The sequence below is a fragment of the Thunnus albacares genome, chromosome 7 (genome assembly GCF_914725855.1).
Source record: "Thunnus albacares chromosome 7, fThuAlb1.1, whole genome shotgun sequence".
Taxonomy (NCBI): Eukaryota; Metazoa; Chordata; class Actinopteri; order Scombriformes; family Scombridae; genus Thunnus; species Thunnus albacares.
In genome coordinates this window covers 17,214,438-17,239,775 of record NC_058112.1, presented here as the reverse complement: position 1 = coordinate 17,239,775, position 25,338 = coordinate 17,214,438, and the positions used below count along the sequence as shown (strand labels likewise).

At 40.4% G+C, this 25,338-nt stretch overlaps 1 protein-coding gene across 14 annotated transcripts in view; it reads right to left on the bottom strand.

The window, feature by feature from the left end:
* mef2aa (myocyte enhancer factor 2aa) overlaps positions 1–25,338 on the bottom strand; it is a 69,902-nt gene that overhangs the window by 15,609 nt on the left and 28,955 nt on the right. For 10 of the 14 annotated variants that reach the window (XM_044357628.1, XM_044357637.1, XM_044357639.1 and 7 more), the window contains 2 exons: positions 19,265–19,468; positions 648–782 (listed from right to left, as the gene is read on the bottom strand). In XM_044357628.1, the coding sequence (XP_044213563.1) occupies positions 648–782; positions 19,265–19,468 (339 nt within the window). Of the gene's footprint in view, positions 1–647; positions 783–849; positions 982–19,264; positions 19,469–25,338 lie in introns of all 14 variants that reach the window. The other 4 variants (XM_044357636.1, XM_044357638.1, XM_044357640.1 and 1 more) reach the window with 1 other exon arrangement.

Below are 25,338 nucleotides of genomic sequence, written 5' to 3'. Positions count from 1 at the left end.
GTATTTGATGAAGGAGAGGGAAGATGCTAAATGATAGTGTAGTGTTATTGTGCACTGGGAACAGTGTGTTGCTGGAACTGTTCAGGAGTAAAAGGAGATATTTAATGCTAGAATGCATTGAGAGAGAGGTGATAGAAAGATTTAAAGGAGGGAAATTACATTACATATTACATTAGCAAGGAACTGTGAAAATGAATCTTTTGTGTTAATTTATTTTTGTTACGCAATGAGGTGAAAAAAACCCACCCCCTAAATCACAGAACCTGCAGATCTTTATGATAAACACTACATGAGTAAGTATTTACTGTAAGCTCCTGATGTGTTTAAATAGCAACTGCTGTTGGATTTATGATAACATGACCATGATACTAGGGTGTAATCTTTCCAGCAGAAGCATGCAACATTTCACCTGTTAATGAAATGTGATCTTATCAGGGTGTGCCAAAATATCAGTTGCAGAACAAATCAACATAAGGAACAAATGAACACCCAGAAGAGGGGGCATTAATCTTAAGCTAGAGTAGTTCTGAAAGAAGTTGACAGAGGTTCTGGGGGTGTAACAAAAAGAGGAAAAAGTTAAATGAAAAAAGAGTGAAAATCCTTTGTGCCACAAAGCCAAGCAAAAACGTTGCATTTACAGTACTTACGATTTTATGATTTCTCATCATATTATCAAACTCCTCATTAATTTTTTTATACTTTTCTTCTGTGTGAGGAGTGAGGACATATGAGGCATCGGGGTCCGGGCTATCACAACCTCTGTGTTCTTTCTTGTTTAGCGCCTGTAGTGAACATCAACATAAAGACAGGAATCAACACAAAATAGCAGGGGACAAAGAAAGTACTTACACCACAGCGCTTGTACATTAAATCACTCTCTTCGCTTAGTTTGCCGAAATGGTCGTCCATGAGGGGGCTGTGCCCAAAACAGTCATCAGGATCAGGACTAGCACAGTCATTATGGCCTTTGTTTCTCAATTTCTGAAATGAAATTGCACAGTTGAACAGAAACAGTATACAAGATGTGGCTGTGTTTTTGTGCTGTTACCTAATATATACATTTCTGTCAATATATATATATATATATATATATATATAAATCAAACATTTACCAATTATTGTATGCATGTCCTTCATTGTTTTTCTTATAACAGCAAAACATTAGCAGCTGTTACACCAATGCAAAGCTAAACTGTAGTTCAATACATGGCTCTGTACCAAAGGGAAACTGAAATGTCACTCCATATCCTTTCACCCTTCAGAAGTGTTCAGAGAAACAAAATATTGTCCTCCTCCCTTTTCCTCTCTTTCTCTCTCCTTCTCAATCCTCCACCCTGCCGTTGTCCCGCTCTGTTCTTCCTTCTCCTTTTCTGCAAGTGTGTATGTTTGCATTTTTTATTATACTTCAGTTATCATAAGCCACCCTGCTGAGAAACCCCTGCATAAGAAGATACTACGGCAGAGCACTTTTTGTGTGTCCCAGTCTGTAATTCAGTATGGTTGTCACTCGTGGGATCTTATCAAAGTTAATGCATGTGGAGAATAAAATGGATTATCAAACAACGTGGTCAAAGATGCTTATTTGAGCATGAAATTGTGCAATTATTGTAAAAGCAAAGAGCTCATAAGTAAATAGGGTGGTGTGTTGTGGTGTTATAAAGAGCCTATTCTAACTATAAAAAACACACACACAAAAAAGTCATATAACTAAACAAGTAATGTGCTCTTTTGCTCACTTTCATACAGGCTGTTCTCTGCTCCTCATTACGGCTCTGAATAGCTGTGTTAACAAGACTTGCTGACAGCATGTGACAGCTTGTGATATCAAGGCAGTGTACATCAAAACATGATTTATGTGTGGCTCTCAAGGTTCCTCTATCAGGCTGCTGCAGGTCCACAGCAGCGCCCTGCTCTATCTGTGGGCTGCCTCGAAGGCCTCGTGTCTACAGGAAGGTCACTGACTCCTGTGGATGTAGGGGTCAGAGTGTGAGCCAGAGGAAAGGAACCTACACACACTAATGAGACCTTACTCTCTGTTTCTTGTCTTCATCACCCAACAAAGTGGAAAATGTGTGTGTGTGTGTGTGTGTGCATGTGTGTGCGTGTGTGTGTGTGTGTTACTAAAGAGAAAGAGAGAAAGAGAAACTATATGTGTAAGAATCGGTGTCGTGTTGGGTGTGAGAGTGTGTGACTTCGGTGTGTGTGTATGTGGGGGGGGGGTATTTCTACAGCTGCTACATCCTCTGACAGCGGTGTGACAGTACGTTTAGGTCTGTGCAGACAATGTGGCTAACCCAGAGCTGCTCACCACAACCTCAGTGTAAGTCACATTTCCTAAAACTGCCATGGTTTTATGAGACTCCTGCATAGTATCACTGATCATTAAAACCAGATTCTAAATCCCTCACTTTATCTTAGATTTTATGTTCATAACATTTTTTGAGAGAAGTACATTTTAAGGCACAAAAACTGTCAATCTACATTGCACAGATATAAATGTGATGCTGTGCATAGCCGATACCGAAATAAGGAAGTTCAGAGAAGCGCCCACATCTCTTCAAACGTAAGTGTCCACAATGCCCAGAGGAGAGTGAGAGAGAGAGAGGTCCTCTGGATAATGAATGGCCAGCACTGTACCACAGATGCATTACAGTTTGGTGTGGTACAGAGCAGTGGCATTCTTCTCATTCTAAGAAAACGCCTTGCTGGTTCATTTCCTGTTTACTGAACGAACCCTCTTTAGTTCAGGCCGTGAAAGGCCTGTGTTTACTGGGGTTAAACTATGCACTTTCTCCACCAGTGAGCCAAAGATCTGATCTGAACCTGCAAATTTAAGTTCCAACCTGCTCATTATGGGAGTATGTTGGTTGGACTGGTCGGGCACGGCTGTGCGAGATGGGCAGGGCTGCTCTACTTTCACAACAAGCCTGGCCAGCCTTCAGTATGCCTCACCCACTGGCCCAAGCCATTTAGGGAGGGGCTGCAGCAGCACAGTGGGTAAGCGGGAACCAGATAGCAGAAGACGAGGACAGCCAGCACTCAGATCTGCACCGTGGCACCCAACATGAATTATGACAATACATATTATCTTAAAAATGACACTTTGAAGCTGTGATGCGAGGTGCTGTGTATACACAACAGTTGGTGTGCATTAGTTAAACAATGAAAGAGGTAATCATCTCAGTATCATTCTTATGCATATAAGAGACTGAAGGCCTGGGAGAGCATGGCTGTAATTCTTTGTTAAATGACTTGGCATGTTTTGGGTGTCCCACAGACACTGCCCACAGCTCCCAGTAAATGGATCACTAAATCAGCACATGGCCAAACAGGTGTCTCTCTTCCAAACACCTGTCAAGACCTGGCTCCCCATGCCGGCCAATCAGAGGCAGCCGCGCAGAGACATGGCCGTAGAAGGGACCACATGGAGCCCTGAAGGCCACCTGACCTCAGATCAACTTTGCTCTTACATGACAGTGCTACAGATTTCTCCAGACACTACAGTGTTCTGACCTAGAAAAGGGAAAACCTACTACACAAACAGGATGCAAAAGAAAAGATAACTTCTTTTTACATCGTGAATAGTTTGTTAAAAGCAGTTTCAAAAATGCCTCTCAAATGTTGGGTCAAGCTGTGGGGGTTGTTCTTTGGAAAGTGAAGTTGGCTGGATGTGAATGCAGCTGAGGTTGGGATTTTCAGTAGCATTTCTGATGAAAGATATGGACTGTGTGTTGTGTGAGGGGGGCTGTAGAGAGTATAGACAAGGGAACTTGTGTAATCTATTCACAAGGCCCTGAGAGGCTCACAAAGATGAGTGGGAACAAGGCCAGCTGCTATTTTCTCACAGCAGTCCAAACCTGTATTGACAGAAATTTGGCTCTTCAAATAAAAATGAGACTGTGAGTGGCTGACGTCAAACCAACTGGGCACTATTGTCCATGTGTGTATGCGTGTGTTCATGCATGTGTGTCTGTGAGTTTGCTTGTGTGATACTTCAACTTCTCTTTAAAAAACATTTTCCATTGCAGAAGGCCTTGAAGCTTCCTTGTCCTGAAGAAAACATCTATCTGTCTTCTCCACCTGAACCCTGACTATTAACCTAGCTGTAACCATGGGGAACATTCAGCACAGTAATTGCCTCTCCAGGTTTGCAGCATACAGTATGTCTGGTACAGAAAGATATAGCACAGTGAAAGGCAACCTTGCATACCACTTTGATTTAGTATCAATGTTAATTCTATGAAATATCATTCTTGACACCGAAAATTTAAGAATTGTTAAAATCAATATATATTTGATAGCATTTTTAGACTTTTCATCATTTTAGAACATGCCTACATTATGTAAATTTTTGGATCCTATATTACAACTTTGCGTCATATACACGTCTTTATTACAAAAAAAAACTGAAGCAAACACAACTCCATGGATAAAAATAAATCTAAAACCATTGCATAAGCCACCTACATCACCTGTTCCTTGAGAAGTACTTTCAGTGAAATGGGTCCAAGCAATTTACTCTGCTGTGTGTCTTGGAAAACCATTTCACTCTGATGTTCTCCATCTCTCGTGTCAAGAGAGCTTTCTGCATTTAACTTATTCATGTACTGTACAGTACTGTACGTGAATAGAAGGCAGGGTGAAAGGAGAAAGATAGTGGTTAGGTATAAAAGCTGAACTTCAAAATTGTGGGGGAGATGGCTGAAAGGAAGGCATGAAGAGGCTGTTTCTATAGTATCCTCCAGTGTGCCAGAATCACAGGCAAAAGGCTATACTTACAGTAGCTTTCACCAATGGCAGAGCACCACCTGACCTATGACTGGTGCACCACAGCTCTGATTACAGGCCCCCTCAACAGCAAGACAGTTTCTAATGTAACGGCAATACAGCAGGAAATTACACAAAATGTTCCAAAAGTGGAGGACATCATGAATGTTTAATGCATGTTGTGTTTATTCCAGCCTTCCGGCCTAAAGTACATAGAAACTATAATTTAACTGCTTGTTGTGCAGCCACCTCCCCTCACCTCATTTCAGTCGGGTGTCCCAGCCTCTCGCCCTGCAGTGCTGTGAATTAGCCCTTGTGCCTGCTGCTACACTAAGCAAGGTAGCGTGCTAATCCTCATGACATCACCATTGTGTCCAGGCCGTTCCATCTAATGTGCTTATCAAAGGGCTTCTTTGAGTGTGAACGCACTAGGAAATCAGCATGGGGAGGCGGCTGATAGGAAGGCTTTTATCTGCTAAGGAATATTTCTGCTCTTATATAACATCTTAAGAGACTTTCACTACCACCATGTTCCCTTTCCCCTGTGGTGCTGTAGTCTTCACTTGAGGGGAATAAAAGCCTCTTTTGGTGCCTCTTCAGGCACTGTATGCCATGGCCCAGCACTAGTTACTGTAATGTAGGAAGCCTTCTTCTTTCCTTTCTCTCTCTCTCGTTTCCCTTCACATATTGTGAGTTGGACTATTAGATAAGGAACCTCTGTAATTCCCAGACATATCTTGTTTAATCTCATGACCATTACACATTACTGAGTGGACTGATATCAGGATATGAGGCTGGATTCATGTCCTTCCTTTGGCTCATTCTATTGTCTAGTTACTCATGTACAGGAAGAGCTGTGGGAGGGGGCAAGCTCTCAACTCAACTGTCTGCATTTTATTTTGATATTGTTGTCTTGCAGCTGTTAGAAAAACAATATACATAGTGAGATCCAATCCCACCTGACATTACAATGACAATGGACAGACCACAATGGACTCAGAGCCCAAAGTCAGACTGGCCCATTAATCCAAAGTGAGTCATGCTTGCTGAATCTAAAGAAGTGATACATATGGGAGCAAACTCATCTTATTGTGTGTTGTATACTGCAAATGATTACCTGCATTTGACTGACTAGATTGCCAATTAAATATAGCCCACCCATTTTACTGAATAAGAGGCAATTGCTGTGCAGCCAGCAGTCCCTTCAGAGCTTTCTGCTCTGAGACTGTGGTGAATGACTGATGTGACAAAGCTATTAGCTGCCACAGTCAGAGAGAACAGTCTCAATCAGCGGACTACATATTTTCAGTCATAGACGAGAGGGAATTAAACTACAAATTGAGGATAAAGGCAAACCAATGTCATCATTATCTACAGATTAAAAAGAATGAGAACACAGACTCTGTTCCCACTCCACAGACAGAAAAGGTGGCACACATTAAAAACTGATCAGAAGAAATTACAATCCAGACAAAAACGTTAACATACAGATTATTGAAAATCTTTCTGAGCATTTTACTATGTCTCTCTGTCTCTCTCCCTCTCTCTCTGGTCATTGAGTGGATCATTAGCTGTCAGGGCCCTTGAAACCATACCCCCAGCCCTGAACTCCCATTCCTGCTCGCCTCTAAAATATTCATAAGGACAATTAGGAGTTCCGATAAGGCGAGTATGGAGGACTGGGGGGCGTGCGGCAGAGAGGGCAGGGTATGCCAGCAGGACGTCTGTTCTGCAACACTCTAAACCAAGACCACAGACCTGTCCTCATCAATCTGAGACACAGCAGCTTCCCTCTTTGCCCCCAGTCAGGCCAAGCTGCCAGGGGAAGGTGGCACAACGCCAGCTAACCCCCAGCCCACCCCCCACCCCCCATCCCAGCAGGCTTTGCTCTGTCCTCGCCCCTGGGCAGGAGGGGTTGGCCACACAGCACGCACAGTGGGAGGAGGGGGGCACAAGGGCAAGCTGGTTGTTGCACGAGCTAACTCACAGAAGCCACTGCGCAGAAAAGCAAGGTCTCATTTCAGCCGTTCAGCCCGCAAGGTCATTGAAGAACACAGGGGGTGGACTCATGGCTTGTGGTTCAAATGATCTTTAACACAACTAGAAACACTGTGGCTCTGTGACAAGATCAAACCAAATTAGGTCAGCTCAGTGTCTGACCTATTTCATGTGGCTCATACCAGACAGGTATATGGTTGGGTGTCAGTTTGAGAAGCTACATATGACACATTGTAATATGCCATCCAACATACCGTTACCACAGAAAGTTATTTTATGTTATGCCCTACAATGCTGCCACATCCATTGGCTTATGATATAAAATATATGAAACCTAAGCACACATTTCTTGCTTGAATAGTTGCATGAAACGTTAACTTCCAAACTTTGAAGTTGAATTCACCACATTGTTGCCTTGTTTCTTTGCCATCTACTGGTAATTGTAATATTATTGAAAGTACAATTTGAAAAGGGTAACATCTCAATAAATACTGGGTCAATGAAGGAATTAAAGAGGTTAAAGAATGTTATGCCAGCATGCCAGATCAGTGATTTAAAACAATAGTGGCTTACTCAACTCTGTTACAAGAGAAGGTAATGTACTAATAATCACTCATTACCTTGTAAAACATTAACAACCAGCAACAATTACCACATAGAAAAACAAGAGAGTATTAAATTAGGTCACAAAAGCTTAAAATATCAAGACAAAGAAAAGCATTTTCATGTAACAACACAAAATAATCATGTTTAATCTATGTAAATGTCAATATAAAATTAATGCCAACATCAATTTGCAAACTATAAACAAAATACTGAACCTCAGAGCTTCACTGTAAACTGTCTTTTTCTGTTAGCACAAACAATGGGAGACAAGTGACGTGTCAGACATCTTCATTTCTGTGAGACAAGTGGAGCTGTCTCACAAAGATGAAAAAGCCCACTTTTTCTCTACTCTGAACTGACTAAAGTACCTGGACGTGCAGCATAGTAGCAGATTTCTTGAGAAAAATAGATTTTGAAAAAAAACGAAGTAAAACTTAAAGAGCCAGGTCAAACTCTGCTCCATTTGTTGTGGAAGTTCAGTCTCGCGACAAGATGTGTGCTGAGAGAAATTATGTCCACCAAGTTGAACAAACAAAACATTAACTTCTGTAGAAGAAAACTGTCATGTATGAAAGTTGGATACAGTTCATGCCTGTCGTTCTATCTGCAGTCATGTTGTGCTGAAAATTATGTAATTGTTTAAGACATGTTTAGTTGCTTTCACTCTACGTACAATGTTAAAGCTACCTCCAAATATTTAAATTCAAGTGCAGTATCCTCTATAAATCCGTTAGTAGTTTGTGAAACAAACATAACAACTTCCATCTAACCACTAGTTCCAGGAAACTCTCTGAAGAAGTGAGATATTTCGCATCTTTAAATAAAAAAAAAAAAAGAAGTGCAAAATCTTTTAATAAGTGTATGAAAACCACAGAGAACATTTCTAATTTATTCTTTAACTTTTGCATCTTTTTCTCTTTGGTGAATAAACTGTTTTTAGTTCCAGATTCTGAGATAGAGTACATCTCGTTTTAGACCTTAGAGTATTAACTCATTAGTGTCACTGGAAACTAATGTTCTGAATAAGGCACCATGGCTTGTGGTCTTTTGTTGTTGTGTGTCCTTGCATTATATGCTCTCTAAGAGACCCTCGATTTGAAATGAGACATATGCAATGTAGTTGTGAAGGTGGAAAAGAAGCTCTGACGTCAATGAAGACATGTGCCAAAAGCAAAAATCTCTTAGCAGTAACTAGGTAACAAGCATCACACACCGGAGAGCGGAAACATAACAAAACAATGAGATGTAAAACAAGATGGGTTTAAAATGCACAGAAAAACACTACTTTATAATGGAGTTTAGCTACTCAGCCAGTCATTCAATTTTCTGGTTTAAAATCAAAAGCCATTACTCAGCCCCCAGGTAACAGTTATCTGTATATCTGTTACAGAGCAGAGGACACATATTACAGAACAGTCTGTGATACTCTCATATGAACATTACTACAACTGTTTCATTACACTCAGAAAACTACAAAAGAGGACTGGTGACCCTTTTTCACTAAAAGCCCAGAGGAAAAGAAGTCCTTGTCCTATAAAAAGGGGCACTTTGAAACCCAGCATGTTGCTAGCAACGGAACCATTAATACTGCTTCACTCACTGAGGCAAGGCTGAAAAGACTTTTCAGACAACTCTCACCAGACTCCTCCATCAGAGATATCATAATATATAACAAGCAATATCATCATTAGGCTTTATCTCCATATTTATTATTTCTTTACTCTAAAACTCACTCAAAGTGGCTTACTGTACCACTGAATAACTGTAAGTAAAATTATCAGACAATATGTCTCTGTTTTTGTATTCACTATCACATTTGTGAGTTCTTATTCATTTTTAACTACTCTGAAAACAGATGCTGCTAGCCAGTATGTTTGTTTTGATGAGCAACACCGGTTAACTCTGCAGCTGACCTGGCCTGAAACACAGGCCCAAAGGTTAAGTGCCTCCGCTCAGGTCTACAAAACATTCCGTGCACGCACAGGAAATAGGAAGTAGCTCATCTTCACAACAATGTGTGTTTACATGAGCACCAAATGAAGAGGTGCTAATAGAATTTCAGAAACACAAATTACTGCTTGTCCATGCTGTTACTTTACCATCCTCTCCAGAGACAACAGATTGAAGACTGACAGGCTTCATATTCATGTGGCAACACAGAGAGGATGCAACCTCCTCCTCATTACAACACAGTATCACAGAGAACCTGCCTATCCATTAATTTAAAAACTAAAGTACCAAAACATAATATCAACATACTTATCTACAGTGCTGTATGTGGCCTACAGTCAAAATAAAAATATGGAAAATCATATTAATATCACTCCAATAAATCACGGGAGCCCAAAAGTGCACATATTATTAAAAATGGGCTGGCAGAAAATTTCATATATATTGGAAAGCTGAAAAATCAACATCAACCCAATAAGACTATGCCAATAGAAGTGACATTTGATTTAGCTTAAAAGGGATTTCTCATCATTGCTGCTGTGAGCTCAATGGTGAAATATCAAAAAGGAGAATAGCAATATGCTAATGGGGTAGATGGGAGACTGAAGTATAGAGATACCGCTGAAGAACTGGGAGTGTCAAGTGTTACAGAGACTTGACAATGAAGTCATTGAATCTACCCATCTATCTATCTATCTATCTATCTATATATATATATATATATATATATATATATATATATATATGTAATTACTGAAATATTTTCGGTGACCTAGATTTGTTCTTTACCATGAGAAAGTCACCATTTGCATTGGAGAACAGACAAACTTTCTGTTTGCTTTACCACTTTTCACTTTTCATTCTCTTTTAAATTTACATGTCCAAATTGAATAAAAATCAAATATTTCCAATCTGATATTTGATTAAAATATTTTTTTAATCTTAATTCATATTTTGTTGTTTCATTTAGCTTGCTGCTCTCCCGTGCCAAGCCTTTGTAAATAGACTGCCAATGATTAAAACATTATACATAAAGAATGAATAACAAGTCACACAATAAAAAATTGCAGATATTTCTGACTTGAATGATGATTTGTCACAAGTGTAATCTACCATAGTTACAAAACATTTCATTAATTTGCTAAAAGAAATTTGCTATGTTACAAAAAAAAAACTAAATGAAAGATAATTGTCTGAAGTTATTAAAGGACAGGTTCACATTTTTTCAAGTCTGTCTTGAAACAACAGTCGGGTGCCCAAATGAATATTGAAATAGGTTTTTTCTCTTTCTGCTATAATCATTCCTCCTTTTCATACTGACTATTAGAGGGTTCCCAGACTTAACTGCCCTCTCCAACCTGACAACTCCAACCCTCCCCCTCCCCTGCCTATAACCTCTACATGACCATGTAAGAAGACAGCTGATGAGACTCCACTCAAGCAATGTGGAGTACTTCACCATATCTTCGATATGAGCCTGAGTCTTCAAAAGGTCCCCGTGCTGTTGAAGACGTCCCGTCTCATTCCTGTGCCAAGACGCCATGTCCCACTGGCTCCAAGGACTACAGACTGGTGGCACTGACTTCCCACATGAAGACCCTGGAGAGACTTGTCCTGGAGCAGCTCCAGCCCATGGCTAAGCCACTCTTGAAGCCTCTCCAGTTGAGGATGCCATCATTTACCTGCTAAACCCTGCCTACGCACCGCTTGGTTTATGCCACACATGCACTGGCCCACTTGTCGGGAATATGGTGAGGGATGATTCATCTGACCATATCACTTTTTTTCCACATCTCTGTAGACCAGTGCATATGGGTTTTGCATCACTGAACTCTCAAATATGCATTCATCTTTGTAATGAGTTTATGCACTGCAACCCTACTACAATATCCCTCTCTGTAATTGTCAACAGACTACTCTTGCTGACACAGTTTGATCACATCCTGCATTGACATCCACCTGAGGAAGAGTTGCTCTTCTGTTTCCCCTTACATATCGCACTAATGCACGAGCATCACAGTCATCAAATGTGTGCTGTCAACCACAATTTCTGACCTTATTTACTGATGTTTTTGCCATAGATCGAAATGCAGATGTCACTTTAGTCACTGTTCCTCTTGAAACACGAGCCAGCTGAGCAGTCTTTGTGACTGAAGTTCCTGCCATCCGAGCCCCAACAATGAACCCTCTTTCAAATTCACTGAGATCTTTTCCTCTTGCCACCTTGATACAAAATCAGAATCTACTAGGCCTGCTCAGCATTTTTATACATGCCAACAGAGAATGATTGGATGTTAATTGCTTAATTGTACCATGCAGTGCACCTGTGTGGAAGCATCTGCATTCATTATGTTTCTCTACTTATTTATTCAGGTTTTTCCTTTAATCTGTCACCCGTCTGTACATATTTCTATTATAGAATGTGAGAAACTGTGACTGTTTGATAGGCAGCATGAACAGGAGGAATGATTACAGTGAGGAAAATCTATTTCAGTGTTCATATGGCCACCTTACTGTTGTTTTCAGACAGACTTAAAAAACTGTGAACCTATCCTTTAATAATGTTCTAACTGGCTATTTTAACGTTTTGTGAAATACATGAATGCTCACTTAACATAACCTTATGGATGTAAGCATTTGAAGCTCTTCTGTGTTCATTGGATATCAAAGATGATAGCCAGACACAGCGGCACAGTGCAGACCAGTTCAGTGCAGCTGATTTATAGCCGCAGTTCAGAAGTAGATGAGAAGGAAGGATGAAGGAAGAGAAAAACTAAACTCAAAAGACATACTTCTCTAAACTTCACAAACAGACCTTTTTACACTGTTATTCTCAATATACTGTACAGACACACTGAGCAGTAGACTTGTTTAGATTTTGCCCCTGGACATTACCACAAAGTAAGGTGGCTCCTAGAATGGTTAGTGCGCTTGGTCTTTCCAGAGAAAAATACTCTGCTGCAAAGGAAGTGATTTTTTTGGCAGCAGCGATGTCAGTTTCTTCAGAATAAACAGACAAAGACATCAGAAAATAGCTTCAGAAGTATGTGGCAGCTGCAGAGACAAAACAAATACTATTGTCTTAACACATGGACAAAACCAGGACAAAAAAAAAAGATAAAGATTGTTAATTATCCAAACTACAGGTACAGCTCAAAACCAACAACAATAATACTAGTGAATTCCTATACATATCCAACCAATATTGTGGAGTCAAACCGTGGACATTATGGTTGCGTGATATGCGCCTTAACCATAAGGCCACCAGGGCACAAACTTTAAATCTTTCATGAAAATGATAAGTGATGTATTAGTTTACTTGTTTTCCCAACAAGTCAAACATTCCCAGACACTTTTCTCACACACTTTTCTAAGATGTGTTGAAATATTTTATGGGGGAGAAAAAGACTTCCAAAATTTTTGCAAAAGTAACTTGAAGGCTACTATCAGCGTATCTGTGTGTTGGCCCATTTACTATAAATTACGTCTACTTCACATGACTGTTAACCATTTTTCTAAACTTGCTGTAATGTTCAAAGATCCCCTCCAGACATGTCTTAAGATATATAAAAAAAACTGCTTTGAATAATAATTTGAGCCTACCATGTTTTTCCACAAAAAAATAGTTCACTGTTGTCTTAGGTGCCACAAGTGTGGAAGTATGAAAACCAGACCATTTCATTTGGTATGGTTGTAGCAAGACAACTTATTCTACTTATGTGGAAGTCAGACTATGCACCAACATATATGTGGATAAGAGTGTTAATGAATGCGTTATACTTAGAAAGGTTAAGGTTCTCTAATAAGAACAAGACTCGAATATTTGTCAGAATTTGGAGCCCTGTACTAGAGTACCTCAAGTAACTGTGTGCCCTCTATCACTGTGTATATATATTTTATTTTACTGGAAATGATGAAGTCCTGTGATTTATTTTTGTTTTTCTTTTTTCTGTATCTGTGAAGATAATTGTGGCTGAGTTGCTCAAGCTCAAATTTACTAAGTGCTTGTCTCATATAGAAAATCCTGAAATAAAGGTTAAAAAAAGTTCATGACCTCATTATAATCCTTAAAATGAAATCTCCCTCTCACTCAGAATCTATGAATATGTAAATAATGTTCATTTCAAAACATTTTAATTGCTGGAAATAAGATGTCTCCTACTTCATTATAAAGTCCATTCTCTGTGTACGTGCACTGGAGGCTTCAAGTTTCCACATCACCTTTCTGTAAGTTGCATACTGGATCACAAATGACTCCAAACTAGTTATGATGTGACAAATCATACCCGTACACACACGCCTTCAACTGAGATTTAAGGTGAGCACAGAGAAACTGTCTCCTTTCAGCAGATGAATGTGAAAACAGCCTTCTACTGTCAAACTCTGCACATACATCATTCTGCACAGTGAAACCAAAAGATCCGACTGAAGGAACAATAAGCAAAACACATTTTTGAGTGGCGGGAGACTTTGAATTTTTTAATAGGTTTTACCGAGTTTACAGGGAGCCATTAATTTTCCTTAATTTTTATGGAAACACAATTACTTTTATTAGCTACATCATTTTGTGGTAATGTAGTTGTGGGAAAAGTGTGTGGTGGATTACCAAGCAGTAATAACATAACTTAATGTGACATAAGTTAAGTTCATGTTAAGATGTTCATTCCACACAGAAATGCATGGAGATCAATGACAGCCTGGTTAGCAGCAACGTACATGATAAATGACTGCAAACACCATGCCTATTTTGACAAATCCTTTTTTATATTAAATTATATTTTTCCTCATTATTATCAGTGTGTTGCACAGTTTAACATGAAATATACATATACTATATTGCCTTGATAGCTAGTGTATATTAGCTAAAGCATAGTTAATACTCTGTGAGAACATGATAGCAGCCATGAGCCTCATTTGACCATCCTGTTATGTTTTTGTGTCACAATTATAAATGTACACTCAAGACAATCTGCCTCTGGTACTCGGTGTAGTCGTACCAGTGTGCTTTGATATTCAAGGTTTCGTGCTCAAAACATGTTAAAACCGACACAAACAAGCTACAAACCACACTATCTAATATATCAAAGTATATAGAGTACTGACAGTATATTTGCATTGCTGAGGATCATTTCTCAAAGGAATATTTGATCAGAAATTCTGCTCAGAGACTCAGACACATTTTCAAGATGCAAATTGTGTTTTTGTTCATGTAAAGTTGATGTATCAGAATGGGAACGCAAACAAAACAAAAAGCGTAATTACAAATTCAGCACCACATAACCTTCTAAAAAATGAAACCAGTCAACCAGTTAGTTGGTGAAATACAGTTTTAATCTTGGGATCTGATCTGATCTCTAACCTGCCCTTTTGGGTACCAACTTGGAAATAATTATTTTTGTCAAAAAAGTAAGATGACTGTTCAAAGATAAACTGACAGATTTTTTTCAGTAATACTTCATCACTGTCCATTTAAGAGATGTGTGTTAAAACTAAAGCCCCCTTTTTGAGTTAAATGAAGTGCCATTATTCAAATCAAATAAAGAATGTGATTCAATGAGTGAAGGTTTTGGATAGTTTTTTGTTCATTTTTTCTCATGCTCTTTCATCTCTCTTGCTACCCCCCACCCCCAACCACCACCATGTTCCACAGCCTCTGTTTCTAGTGAGCCACCAGCAGGAGGATAATTGATCAATCATGCTAATTGAAGAGTCTGGACAGCTAGCCCACCATAGCAGATGTGCCGATTTGCATTCATTAAGATTGAAATGAGTCTTAATCACTGCTCAGCCTTTGATGATTGACAACATAAACATCCCCTGTCTTAAACTCCTGGTGCCCATTCAGCCTAAAGCTCTTTAAGGAATTCATTCCATAACTGTTAATAAAAATGAGCTTCACTAAGTCATACGTAAGAAATACACTTTAGAAACACACTGGCTCCATTAATGCATTGACCTCCTCAAAAAAGTAATCTAGGCCTACAAAATATGGGGCACCATGACAAACTTAATCCTTAGTTGTGATAAATACATAAATAGCTTTTGTTACAGTAAAATCTACAAAGGGCAATGGTTAAAGTCAGTTACAAAATAATCAGTATGAAGCAAAGTATGATCCAGCTGAAGAAATACACACAGGGCCTGACATTCTGTAATGGTCAAAATTTACATATCTTATTGAATGATTAATACAGCCCCATTCATAACAAAAATTGATAGTGATCATGAAATAAAACGTAATGGAAATTACCTGATAATTTTATGCTCATTTCCTCTTACTGTAGTTGTCTTGTGAGAGGCAGACTGTTCCTTCATAAATAGAGGAGGAATTGTTTGCTTCCCCCAAGTCACATTAACAATGGCCACCTCTCTTTATTATGAGGAAGAAAAGCAGAATTTCCCTATGAATGATCTCGGGGTTGTTTACTCTCACAAATCATCAGGGCAGAAGACTTCCAAAAGAGCAGAGTCAAGTCAATTCTTGGCATATGGTGGAGTCCAGTTATCTACAATTACAAGGCATTGGTATTTGACTAAAATCGCATTCTCAAATTGGGTTAAAGGACCAGTGTGTAAGTTTTAGGGGGATCATTTGGTAGAAATATTGGCAGAAACTGAACATAATATTCATAAGTATGTTTTCATTAGTGTATAATCACGTGGAAATAAGAGTCATTGTGTTTTTGTTAATTAGAATGAGCCCTTTATATCTACAGAGGGAGCGGGTCCCCTTCCACGGAGGCCGCCATGTTGCAATGTCATGTTTCTACAGTAGCTCAGAATAGACAAACCAAACACTGGCTCTAGAGAGGGCCTTTCGCGTTTTCTGGGAGTTTCACGGCCAACGTAGGTTCTCCTATATGCTTGGCAGGGGATGAGGAGGGGACAGAGGGGGCAGGTATTCACTTGGTTGCAATCTGCAACCTCACCGCTTGATGCCACTAAATCCTACACACTGGTCCTTTAAAACCTATTCGCAATCCTGATTTTATAAGATTACAATTAAGTGTTGACTTAATGTCGATTCCGTGTCCCTGCAAACTTTATTAATCCTAATCTAAACTGTATACCTTAATTGCATTGAACTGCTCAAAGAGAGGACAGATACATGCTGATTGGTGCCTGTGAAGTTACTATCTGATTTCAAGGCTTCTCCTGGAGACAGGGGTCTTTCTGTGTGCAGCAGAACGGTGTGAGGTTATAGTGGAGCATGAGCAAAATCTCATTAGCTTCACTTGCGGAGAGGGGAGGAAGAGTAAATATTATTAGATTAATCTAATGACTAACAGCAGCATTTTCATTTGTGGTATAAACAGAATTCAATAAGAAACACAATAGAAACAAAACCATAAAACCTTCAGTCATGAATGCGCTGCTTCTTTTCAAAATAACACAACTACACAAAATTACTTCCAAATAGAATTTGTTTTGATTTGTATAGTACTGGCACAAAACACACTATGTATTCACTTTAAAAAATGAGAAGAAGCTTTAAAACAATTAAACAGGTGAATGCATAGAAAGAGAGATTTCATAGAACAGCTCCACTTCTTGTCGCCTGGAGTGTTGGTAAGGTTAAGACCATCGATACACACAGACACGTACACACACCATCTCACACACACACATAAAGGAAAAATCTGAGCCTACTGCTCTGCTTTGGACTGCGAGCCAAGTTTGAGACAAAGTCCATAGCCCTCCACTGGGTTATCAAACTGTGGCCCAGGCATGCATCCATCTGTGGAAAACATGGAGACTGTTCTCCCACACTGCACAGCTCAGCCTTTATCTACAGATGGTACTACTGAGCAGGAATGTGACCTTTGATTTAGTTTCTCACACGGAACGAGCTTCCCAATGAAAAGTGGGAGAGGGTTTGCTGGCCTCCCAAACTGGACAAATGAGCACATGATTGTTTGCATGGCAAAGATTGGTTTAACACAATTTAAAAATTTAGATAAGTGTCCAGAGTAAGTGTCCTCATGTGAGGCTCATTTCTGTAGATAAATGGGGGAGGGGTGGATTCTTCCCATCATTACAAATGCATCAGCTCCTCCATGTAGTGTACGAAGACCAGTACAGCTGTAGAGAAGTGCAAAAGCTGAAAAGGCAGCCAGTAAAACAGGATTTCTCTTATAAAATGATAAAATCAAACCTTCAACAGATTATCAACAACCTCTGATACTGGCTCTCAGGGCCAAGTGAATAGTGAGGTTGTGTGGTGATGCTGTGAAGTGAACTGGGTTGGTTACTTCTGCTCTGCTTCTTCACTTCTGAGCCTGGACCATGTAGCCAGCAGGCAGAAGGGGTTTTGTACATATCTGCAAAGATGCTGGCCGAGTGAGCTGGGACAACAGTGGCTTGTTCTTGCCTTTTGTGCAGCAGGGCAGCTTTCTTGAGAGTAGCCAGAAGGGCTATGTGGAAAATCAGCATGTGACCACTGGTGCTACATTATGCACAATGTACATTCCAATTACACCATGCTGTCAACACATACATGCATCACAGATATATGTGATATAACAGCCTGAGGGGAATGGCCAAACTGATAGGCAGTGAATAACCCCATAATGATCCTGAGTGTGGGGTGTTGTTGTGTTTGCAGCAAAGTCTCGTTTTAAATAAGAAGGCTTCCAGAGTCACGGCAAAAACAAATTTGTGGTCACTGTTACATAAGTAAGGAATGTATCCATGTATTTTTTATGCAGGTGAGCCCCTGCTCTGCTCGGAGGGCCCCTGATGGAGGAGTGACTGCGTGAGTCTACTGGATGCCAGAGCACTCTTCTGCAGCTCTGCCAAGCAGGTAATTCACAAGCAGCAGCAGCATGAATAAAAGATAATGGGCCACAGCTGACTCCTTTATGCTGCATGTAATTTCTCTAATTTCTCCAAGAGAAAGTCTTTTCTAAAGCTAGGATTCTTGAAAATGTACATTCTCACGTATAGCCTTTATATCTCTTAATGGGGCAGCAGTAATAAAAATACCCTACGTCTCAGTGGACAGGTGGCAGTAAAAACACTGTGATTGCAACGCAGCAATATGCATTGACTAATAAAAAGCATCCAAGTACAAAAAATACAAATAATAGCTATAAAATGAATGGGCAACCCTATACTAGTAGTGTCACGATCTTATCATAGACATTATATACATTATATATGCTCTCATTTAGTCAGAATGAAGATACCATCCTCTTAAAGCAGATCTTGAATAAGCAGAGAAACCACACGTGTGCCAGTGAATGATGTTTGGAACAGGATGTATCCCTAATCATTCTCATTTACTTTGGCTTTTACACTTTTGGCTGACAATTTTGTATGCTGGCATAACAAGTAGCGTACTCTTCCGCTAGTCACTGGGCATGAAGTGGCTGCCAGAACACCCAAGTGCTTATTGAGTTTTATAGAGCAGTATGGAATGCACTAAACACTGTATTTTTACTGCAAGATACTGCAGCAATAGTCAGGCTGATTGTCTATCATTAAAGAATTGCCACAGAACTGAGCCCTACAGGTACAATATCTATGGGAAACAGGGTCATCCCGCTGGTCAGCAGCTACTGTGAGCATGAGTGTGCGGAGATAGGTTTTCCACGTCAGTTAATGGGCACAAGAGAAGCTGAACTTATCAGGGAGTGCAGACCTCCTGTGCCCTATCTGAATGGTGACTTGAAGGAAACTGTTACTTGTTCCTCACTTTCGTATGTCTGAAATATTACCCCCGCAGCATTTACAGTAACAAAGGCTACTCTTTTTATTGAATAAGTACATTTCATGGTCTGAATTCCAGCACTAAAATAATTCATTTAGCCTAAATTTGATATATTTGAATGACAGTTTTGTATAATAAATCATAAAGAAGAGAAAATAATTGATCACAGTGAGGAAAATGGTGTGATGTGAACGTTGTCCCTCACAAAGTAAGAAAGCAACAGTCACTCACCTCTACAATGTCAGAGTTGGTTCTGCTCTCATGGGGCTCGTTGTACTCTGTATATTTCAGCAACACTTTGTCCATGTCTGTGCTGGCGTACTGGAACAGTTTGTTAGAGCTGTTGAAAATGATGAGGGCGATCTCACAGTCACATAGTACGCTCAGTTCATAGGCCTTTTTCATCAGGCCAAACTTCCTCTTTGTGAAGGTAACCTGAGGAACAAACAGAAAACAGAACCATCCATTACAGAGAAAAACTGTTACTAAATTAAAAAGAAAATCAAATTAAAGTGAACAACATAGAAATTGGTACAATACACGCAATTTGCGCATGAGTAAATGTTAATTTAGCCTTCTTATTTATGACAGAAAGCAGTAATTTATTTCTCCAACTCCATGTTTAATGTACAATTGTCAGCGGTGGAAAAAGTATTCATCTTCTTTTACTCAAGTAAACATAGCAAAACTATAGTGTAAAAATACTTAACTCCAAATAAAAGTATTGCATTAAATCTGGAACTTGAGTACAAAACTACTGTCAGCAAAAGTTTTAAAAGTAAAAAATTAAAAGTAAAAATACTCATTATGTCACAAAAAGGTTCCTGTCAGTGATATATTATTATTTATTATATTATTGTAATATTATCAGAGATGCCAGTCAAGAGCTTAGGGTGGTGGTATAATGCAAGCCTTAAGGACTCAGACCAGAGTAAGCAATTGAAGGAAGACATCATCAGAGGTCTTGCTAACATAGACAAGACCATACTTTCAGGTAAGTTGAAACTTTGGTATCTGCAGTTTGGATTGCTCCCCTGTCTGATGTGGCCTCTGACAATCTATGAGGTTCCCATCACCAAAGTCAAGAAGCTGGAAGAAATGGCTCGGACTCCCACAATGCCTAGGCAATATCGGCTTGAATGGGAATTGAGCTCTGGAACTGCCTATCACTAGCCTTACTGAAGAATACAAATGCTCCAAGGTAAGGATGGACATGACCCCCTTTGGGCTAGGCACTAATAGACCCACATGGCACAGAGCAACACCTGCCCAGAAGAGAGGGCTACAAGGAAAGAGACAGAAATACCAGCAACCCTATGGCACATACAGTACTCACCGGCTGCTGGACCAGCCTCACCCAAGGACACTACACCTGAAGGCACAACCAGGTCCTTCAGCAACTGGCACAAGTGCTGGAGGAAAGGAGGACTAACGACAATGCCCTATCTCCCCCAACCACTGACTTCTCAGACACTATGGCCTTGTTCCAGCAGGAAATGTACCAAAGAGGTCAACTTTAAGAAAAGAATCAAGCCTACTGGATACAGCCTGGGATTGGAAGATGAAAGTCGATTTAGACCAGAAGTTCATCTTCCCACCAGAGATTATTACCAGTCTCAGGCTGGATCTCATCCTGTGGTCAGCCTCACAAAAGGCCCTGTTCGTCATAGTTCCATGGAAGGATGCAGCTGGTGAAACGTACAAACGCAAAAAGTACACCGATCTAGCAACTCAAGCAGGACAAATGGGGTGGAGAACTCAGGTGCTCCTTGTGGAGGTTTGCTGCAGGGGTTTTGTGGCCATGTCAACCACCAGGCTGCTGAAAGGGATGGGAGTCTATGGACAAGCCCTCTGACAGGCTATCAAGTCACTGGCAGAGGCTGCCAAGTGAAGCAGCAACTAGCTCTGGCTGAAAAGAAACGAGGAGAACTGGGAAGCAAGATGACCATCAGCCACCAGCAGGGGTAAAGCGGAGGGGGGTGCACCTGGGATGCCAGGTGTCACCATTGAGCCCTCTGGAGGTGTCATGGGCCTATCAACCAGACACCAAGGAGGGAAGATGCCCACCTGATGAGCCCAGTAGAACTTCTACCCCTACCCCAACTGCTGGTTATGATTTATAGTCCACATTAAACAGGACTGTATCATTGACTGAAGAAACCTGGACTCGACTGATCCTCCTGAAGTTCTGTTGCTGCTGATTATGATTTACAGACGTATAAGCAGGACTGAATCATTGACAGAAGAAACCTGGACTCAGCTGATCCTCTTGAAGTTCTATTGCTGCTGGTTATGATTTACAGTCCGCATAAACAGGACTGAATCACTGACAGAGGAAACCTGGACTCAACTGATCCTCCTGAAGTTCTGTTGCTGCTGGTTATGATTTATAGTCCACATAAACAGGACTGAATCATTGACAGAGGAAACCTGGACTCAACTGATCCTCTTGACGTTCTGTTGCTGCATGGGCCTATCAACAAAACACCAAGGAAGGAGGGTGCCTACCTGATGACCCCAGTGAAGCGTTTACCCTTAAACAAGAAATGATTGCAGATTATAATACGAGATTATCGAACCAAGTCCTATGAACTCAACTTAGATTACTTCTACTGCTGTATTAATGTGTAAGCAATATTAAAATGTTATAGCTAGTCAAAGTGCCTATAGCAGTAAAAAGTATGTTTTCTAAAACCTAGTGAAGTAAAACTGTAAAGTAGCATAAAATGATAAATAAATGCATTTAGTTACTTAACACCATTGAATAGTGGTGACAACTTCTAAATTATACTGTAGAGATGCTTCATGCAGAAAATGTACTTTTTAAATTTGTATAAAATGTATTTGTAAAGATTTCTGCTGAGGTTTAAAATCTGTGCTATTAAAAATAACTCTTATCTGAGTGTGTAAAGGGCAGGTTAAGCCAGGAGAATATTAACAGTCTCATTATGTTCCAACAATGTTACTGTAACCAAGGTGACAGATAACAAGATCACTCCTCCTTTAGAAATCATTGCAATAACATAGTGCATGTCTGAAATGTCTAGTTATCAGGCCAGAGGTCAGGGTTAGAGGCACGAGTCAGCGAGCTGAGTCAGAGCTTTGGCAACAACAGGGGTCCATACATTACTGTAGCCCCTGACTCCATATACGGAAAGCTATCTCTGTAGTGCAGCATAAGCCTTGTAACATGAGCCCTCAGATGGGACTTCAGGTCATACATCACTCCAATGGTAATGCAACCCTCTCTGCAAAGTGACTTTATGTCCTGTATCTCTGCAGCTCTGTCTCTGTGGTCACTTCAGACCCATACACACATGTCATTATGTTACACCATCTCTTTACAGTATGCTACTCATTTCTCAAGCTAAAAACATCATGCACAGGGAGGGAAGATGTTTTCTCCTTCGGTTTTGCAATGGTTGTTTTTAGAAAACAGTTTAAAATTTGGCTTCAAATTTATGTTTGTCTTCAGTGCATGTGTCTTTTCTATTAATGTGTATCATACTACGTGCCTTGTGAATGTGCTAGTAAAAGCTGTGCTCGGAGCGCGGAGGAGTGCATGTGTCTGTATTCTCCATCAGTTTCACTGACCTACTAAGAGAGGAGTTGAGCAGATGAGCTGGCTTTGTTCAACTTTAATTGGTCACAGCTTGCGGCTATACCCTCATTTTAACTGGTATAATGCAGTATAATCCTATGTGTTGCACAGTGTCTGTGTAACCACTCAGGCAGTAGGGTCACTCCAACTGTGATAAATGAATTTCAAATCTTCCACACTACAGGTAATTATACAGGACCATTATTCCTGCTCTAGACACGGAGGAGCCTGTCCTTGTGTCATTTTCTATTCAATGCACCGATGTTAGTCGAGCTCAAATGACAAACCAAATTCTAAATGACATATCTTAAAATGACAAGGTTTAAATACAGGAGAAGCTGAATCAAATAACATGTTTTCTAGCAAATTGAAGTCACATAAAGCCTTTGAGCAAGTTTGGCTGAACAGAAAAAGCATTGTGTGGTTTTCATGTCATTCTGATGATTTTCTCAAGGTGGATGGCTGCATAGAGGCAGACAAGGGGGTATGCTATGACCAATCTCTGGACTGTTTGTACCAAGTTAGAGCACCTACAGTTCTAACCAGCTGATACTAGTTTCCTCTGACTAAACACCATGGCTGCCCACTCGCTCATTTGCCTGCTTGTATATTTGTTTGTTTGCTTAGTCAACCGGAATGTAGGGACTGTCATGTGGGGAAAATGATTAACAAATTGTACGCTCTTTAGCAGATGAATGTGGCTGTTAAGCCAGGGAGATGTCACCTTTCAGCAGGAAGCCCAGGATGAGACGCTGAGCGAGGATTTTGTTCCACCTGGATGCGTGGCAGAGTGCTGAGTGCAGAGCTGCTGACCCAGGCACCGCTTCATTTCAACCTCAGCAGCAGCACTGAGACTTGGTCCTTGCCCCAGCCACAGAAACAGTACCTCTAAACCTAGCTGCTTCTCACACTGCCATTAAAGGTGTCAACCACATTGTTTTTCTGTTTTTACACAGTTACCTTCAATAGAGAAAGAAGTGGGGTATTTTGTACCTTATTTTTATCCTTTTGTTATAATATCTAAGAAGTGCAGCTGAATTTGATGAGCATGACACGAAACAGCTCAAAGAAAAAGGACCAACATATTCATAACCTCCGTCCACCCCCATCTTCTCTGGGGTGACTGGTGAAAGAGTGGAAAACCACAGACATCCTTGAGGTCAAGTGGGAGGCTCACTGGCAGAGTTTTCCTATGGTTCACCAAGTCAAAGACACCCACAAAGTCAGTCAATGTGGTTGATCCTATAGTAAGTTGTGGTACACATGTGGCGTAGCACCCTGACTAATTCATGTAATTTACAATGACAGGATTAGCCTCCGTTGTATTGTAAAGCTTTGTTGCACTGCATACTGTACCAGTGCATCTTACAGCTGTTCTGAGACATCAAATGAAAAAAAAGGGAGGCCACATTTAAACTTCCAATGAACTGGAGTGATTCCAACTTTCTCTGCCTTTGATAAGGTCATTATAACAGCCCACACAATACCAGACAGATCTGTGACTATACTAGCATTTCATTTAGACTGTGCCAGGCTGAAAACTCTGGTGGTTTTTCTGCACTCAACTCACAATTTCTGTATTTCCAACTTTTTCCCAAGTGCTCCACCACCATAACCTGTTTTTACTGAGCTTTGAGCTTGGTAATTCAATTCTTATATGCATATTGTTTTTACATTTTGGGTATGAGTTTTATGTGTTTACAAGCTAACAACATTTTATTTTAAGCTGCACTATGCAAGATGTTTCCCTAAAGAGACACACCCATCATATCAGTCCAATTGTGTTATCTGTCTCTACTAGACAGCGTAGGGTCATCTATCTATATGCAAAATTGCAGTGTGTCCTGGGAAAATGCATCTAAAATCCATAGCAAGAGCCTATGTGTCTGTCACCCATGCTTTTACTGCTATATTCAATTTGTGTTTTATTGTTTTCATCCTCCACTAGACAGACTCTGCCACTGAAAATTGTATTGTATATAATAACATATGCTATAACAAACCCAACACACACATCCACACAGAGTTGATGTGTCAATCAAAAGGTCTATCAATGTCTGTCCTCCGGCAGAGGTGCCAAGATGACAAACAAGACATCTGGGACTGCGAGTGCAGCTGTGACTGGGGCATGGCAGGAGATGCCTGAGTCACTAACACCTTCAGAGGGGTGAGGAGCTAGCGGCCTTATTAGAATCTCATGTCACCTCTGACGGCCCCCATGGCAGACATGAGAGTGGGCTTGAGAGACAGAGAGGTCTGGCACCAGCTGGCAGAGTGACCCGGGCCCTGTGGCTGCTGCCCTGGCTATGCAGCACCAGAGTGTGGGGGGCCTGGGAGACAGGCCAGGGCCACCGCGACTGTCTGGCTGGATCAGCTCTCCCTGGGAGAGAGAACAGCCCCAGGATCCCCATGTAGACAACTGAGGGCACAAAGGCCTCGTCCACTGGGTGGGATTGACCTTGAAACCTACAGTATCCGTGACTGATCCTGCTTAGTAGAGAGGATGACATGGTAGTTAACAAAACGTAAGTAGGTTCGTAGAAATCCCTCTAATCAATAACAAGAATTATTCAACTTAAAGACAAAGCTTGTTCAACTCATTGATAACTGAAATTGTCATGAGAGACAGTGTATTGTGTCTGCAAAATCATAAATAATTTTCCATCATCTAAAAGTGTGAGCAATTCAATGAAACATCACAAGA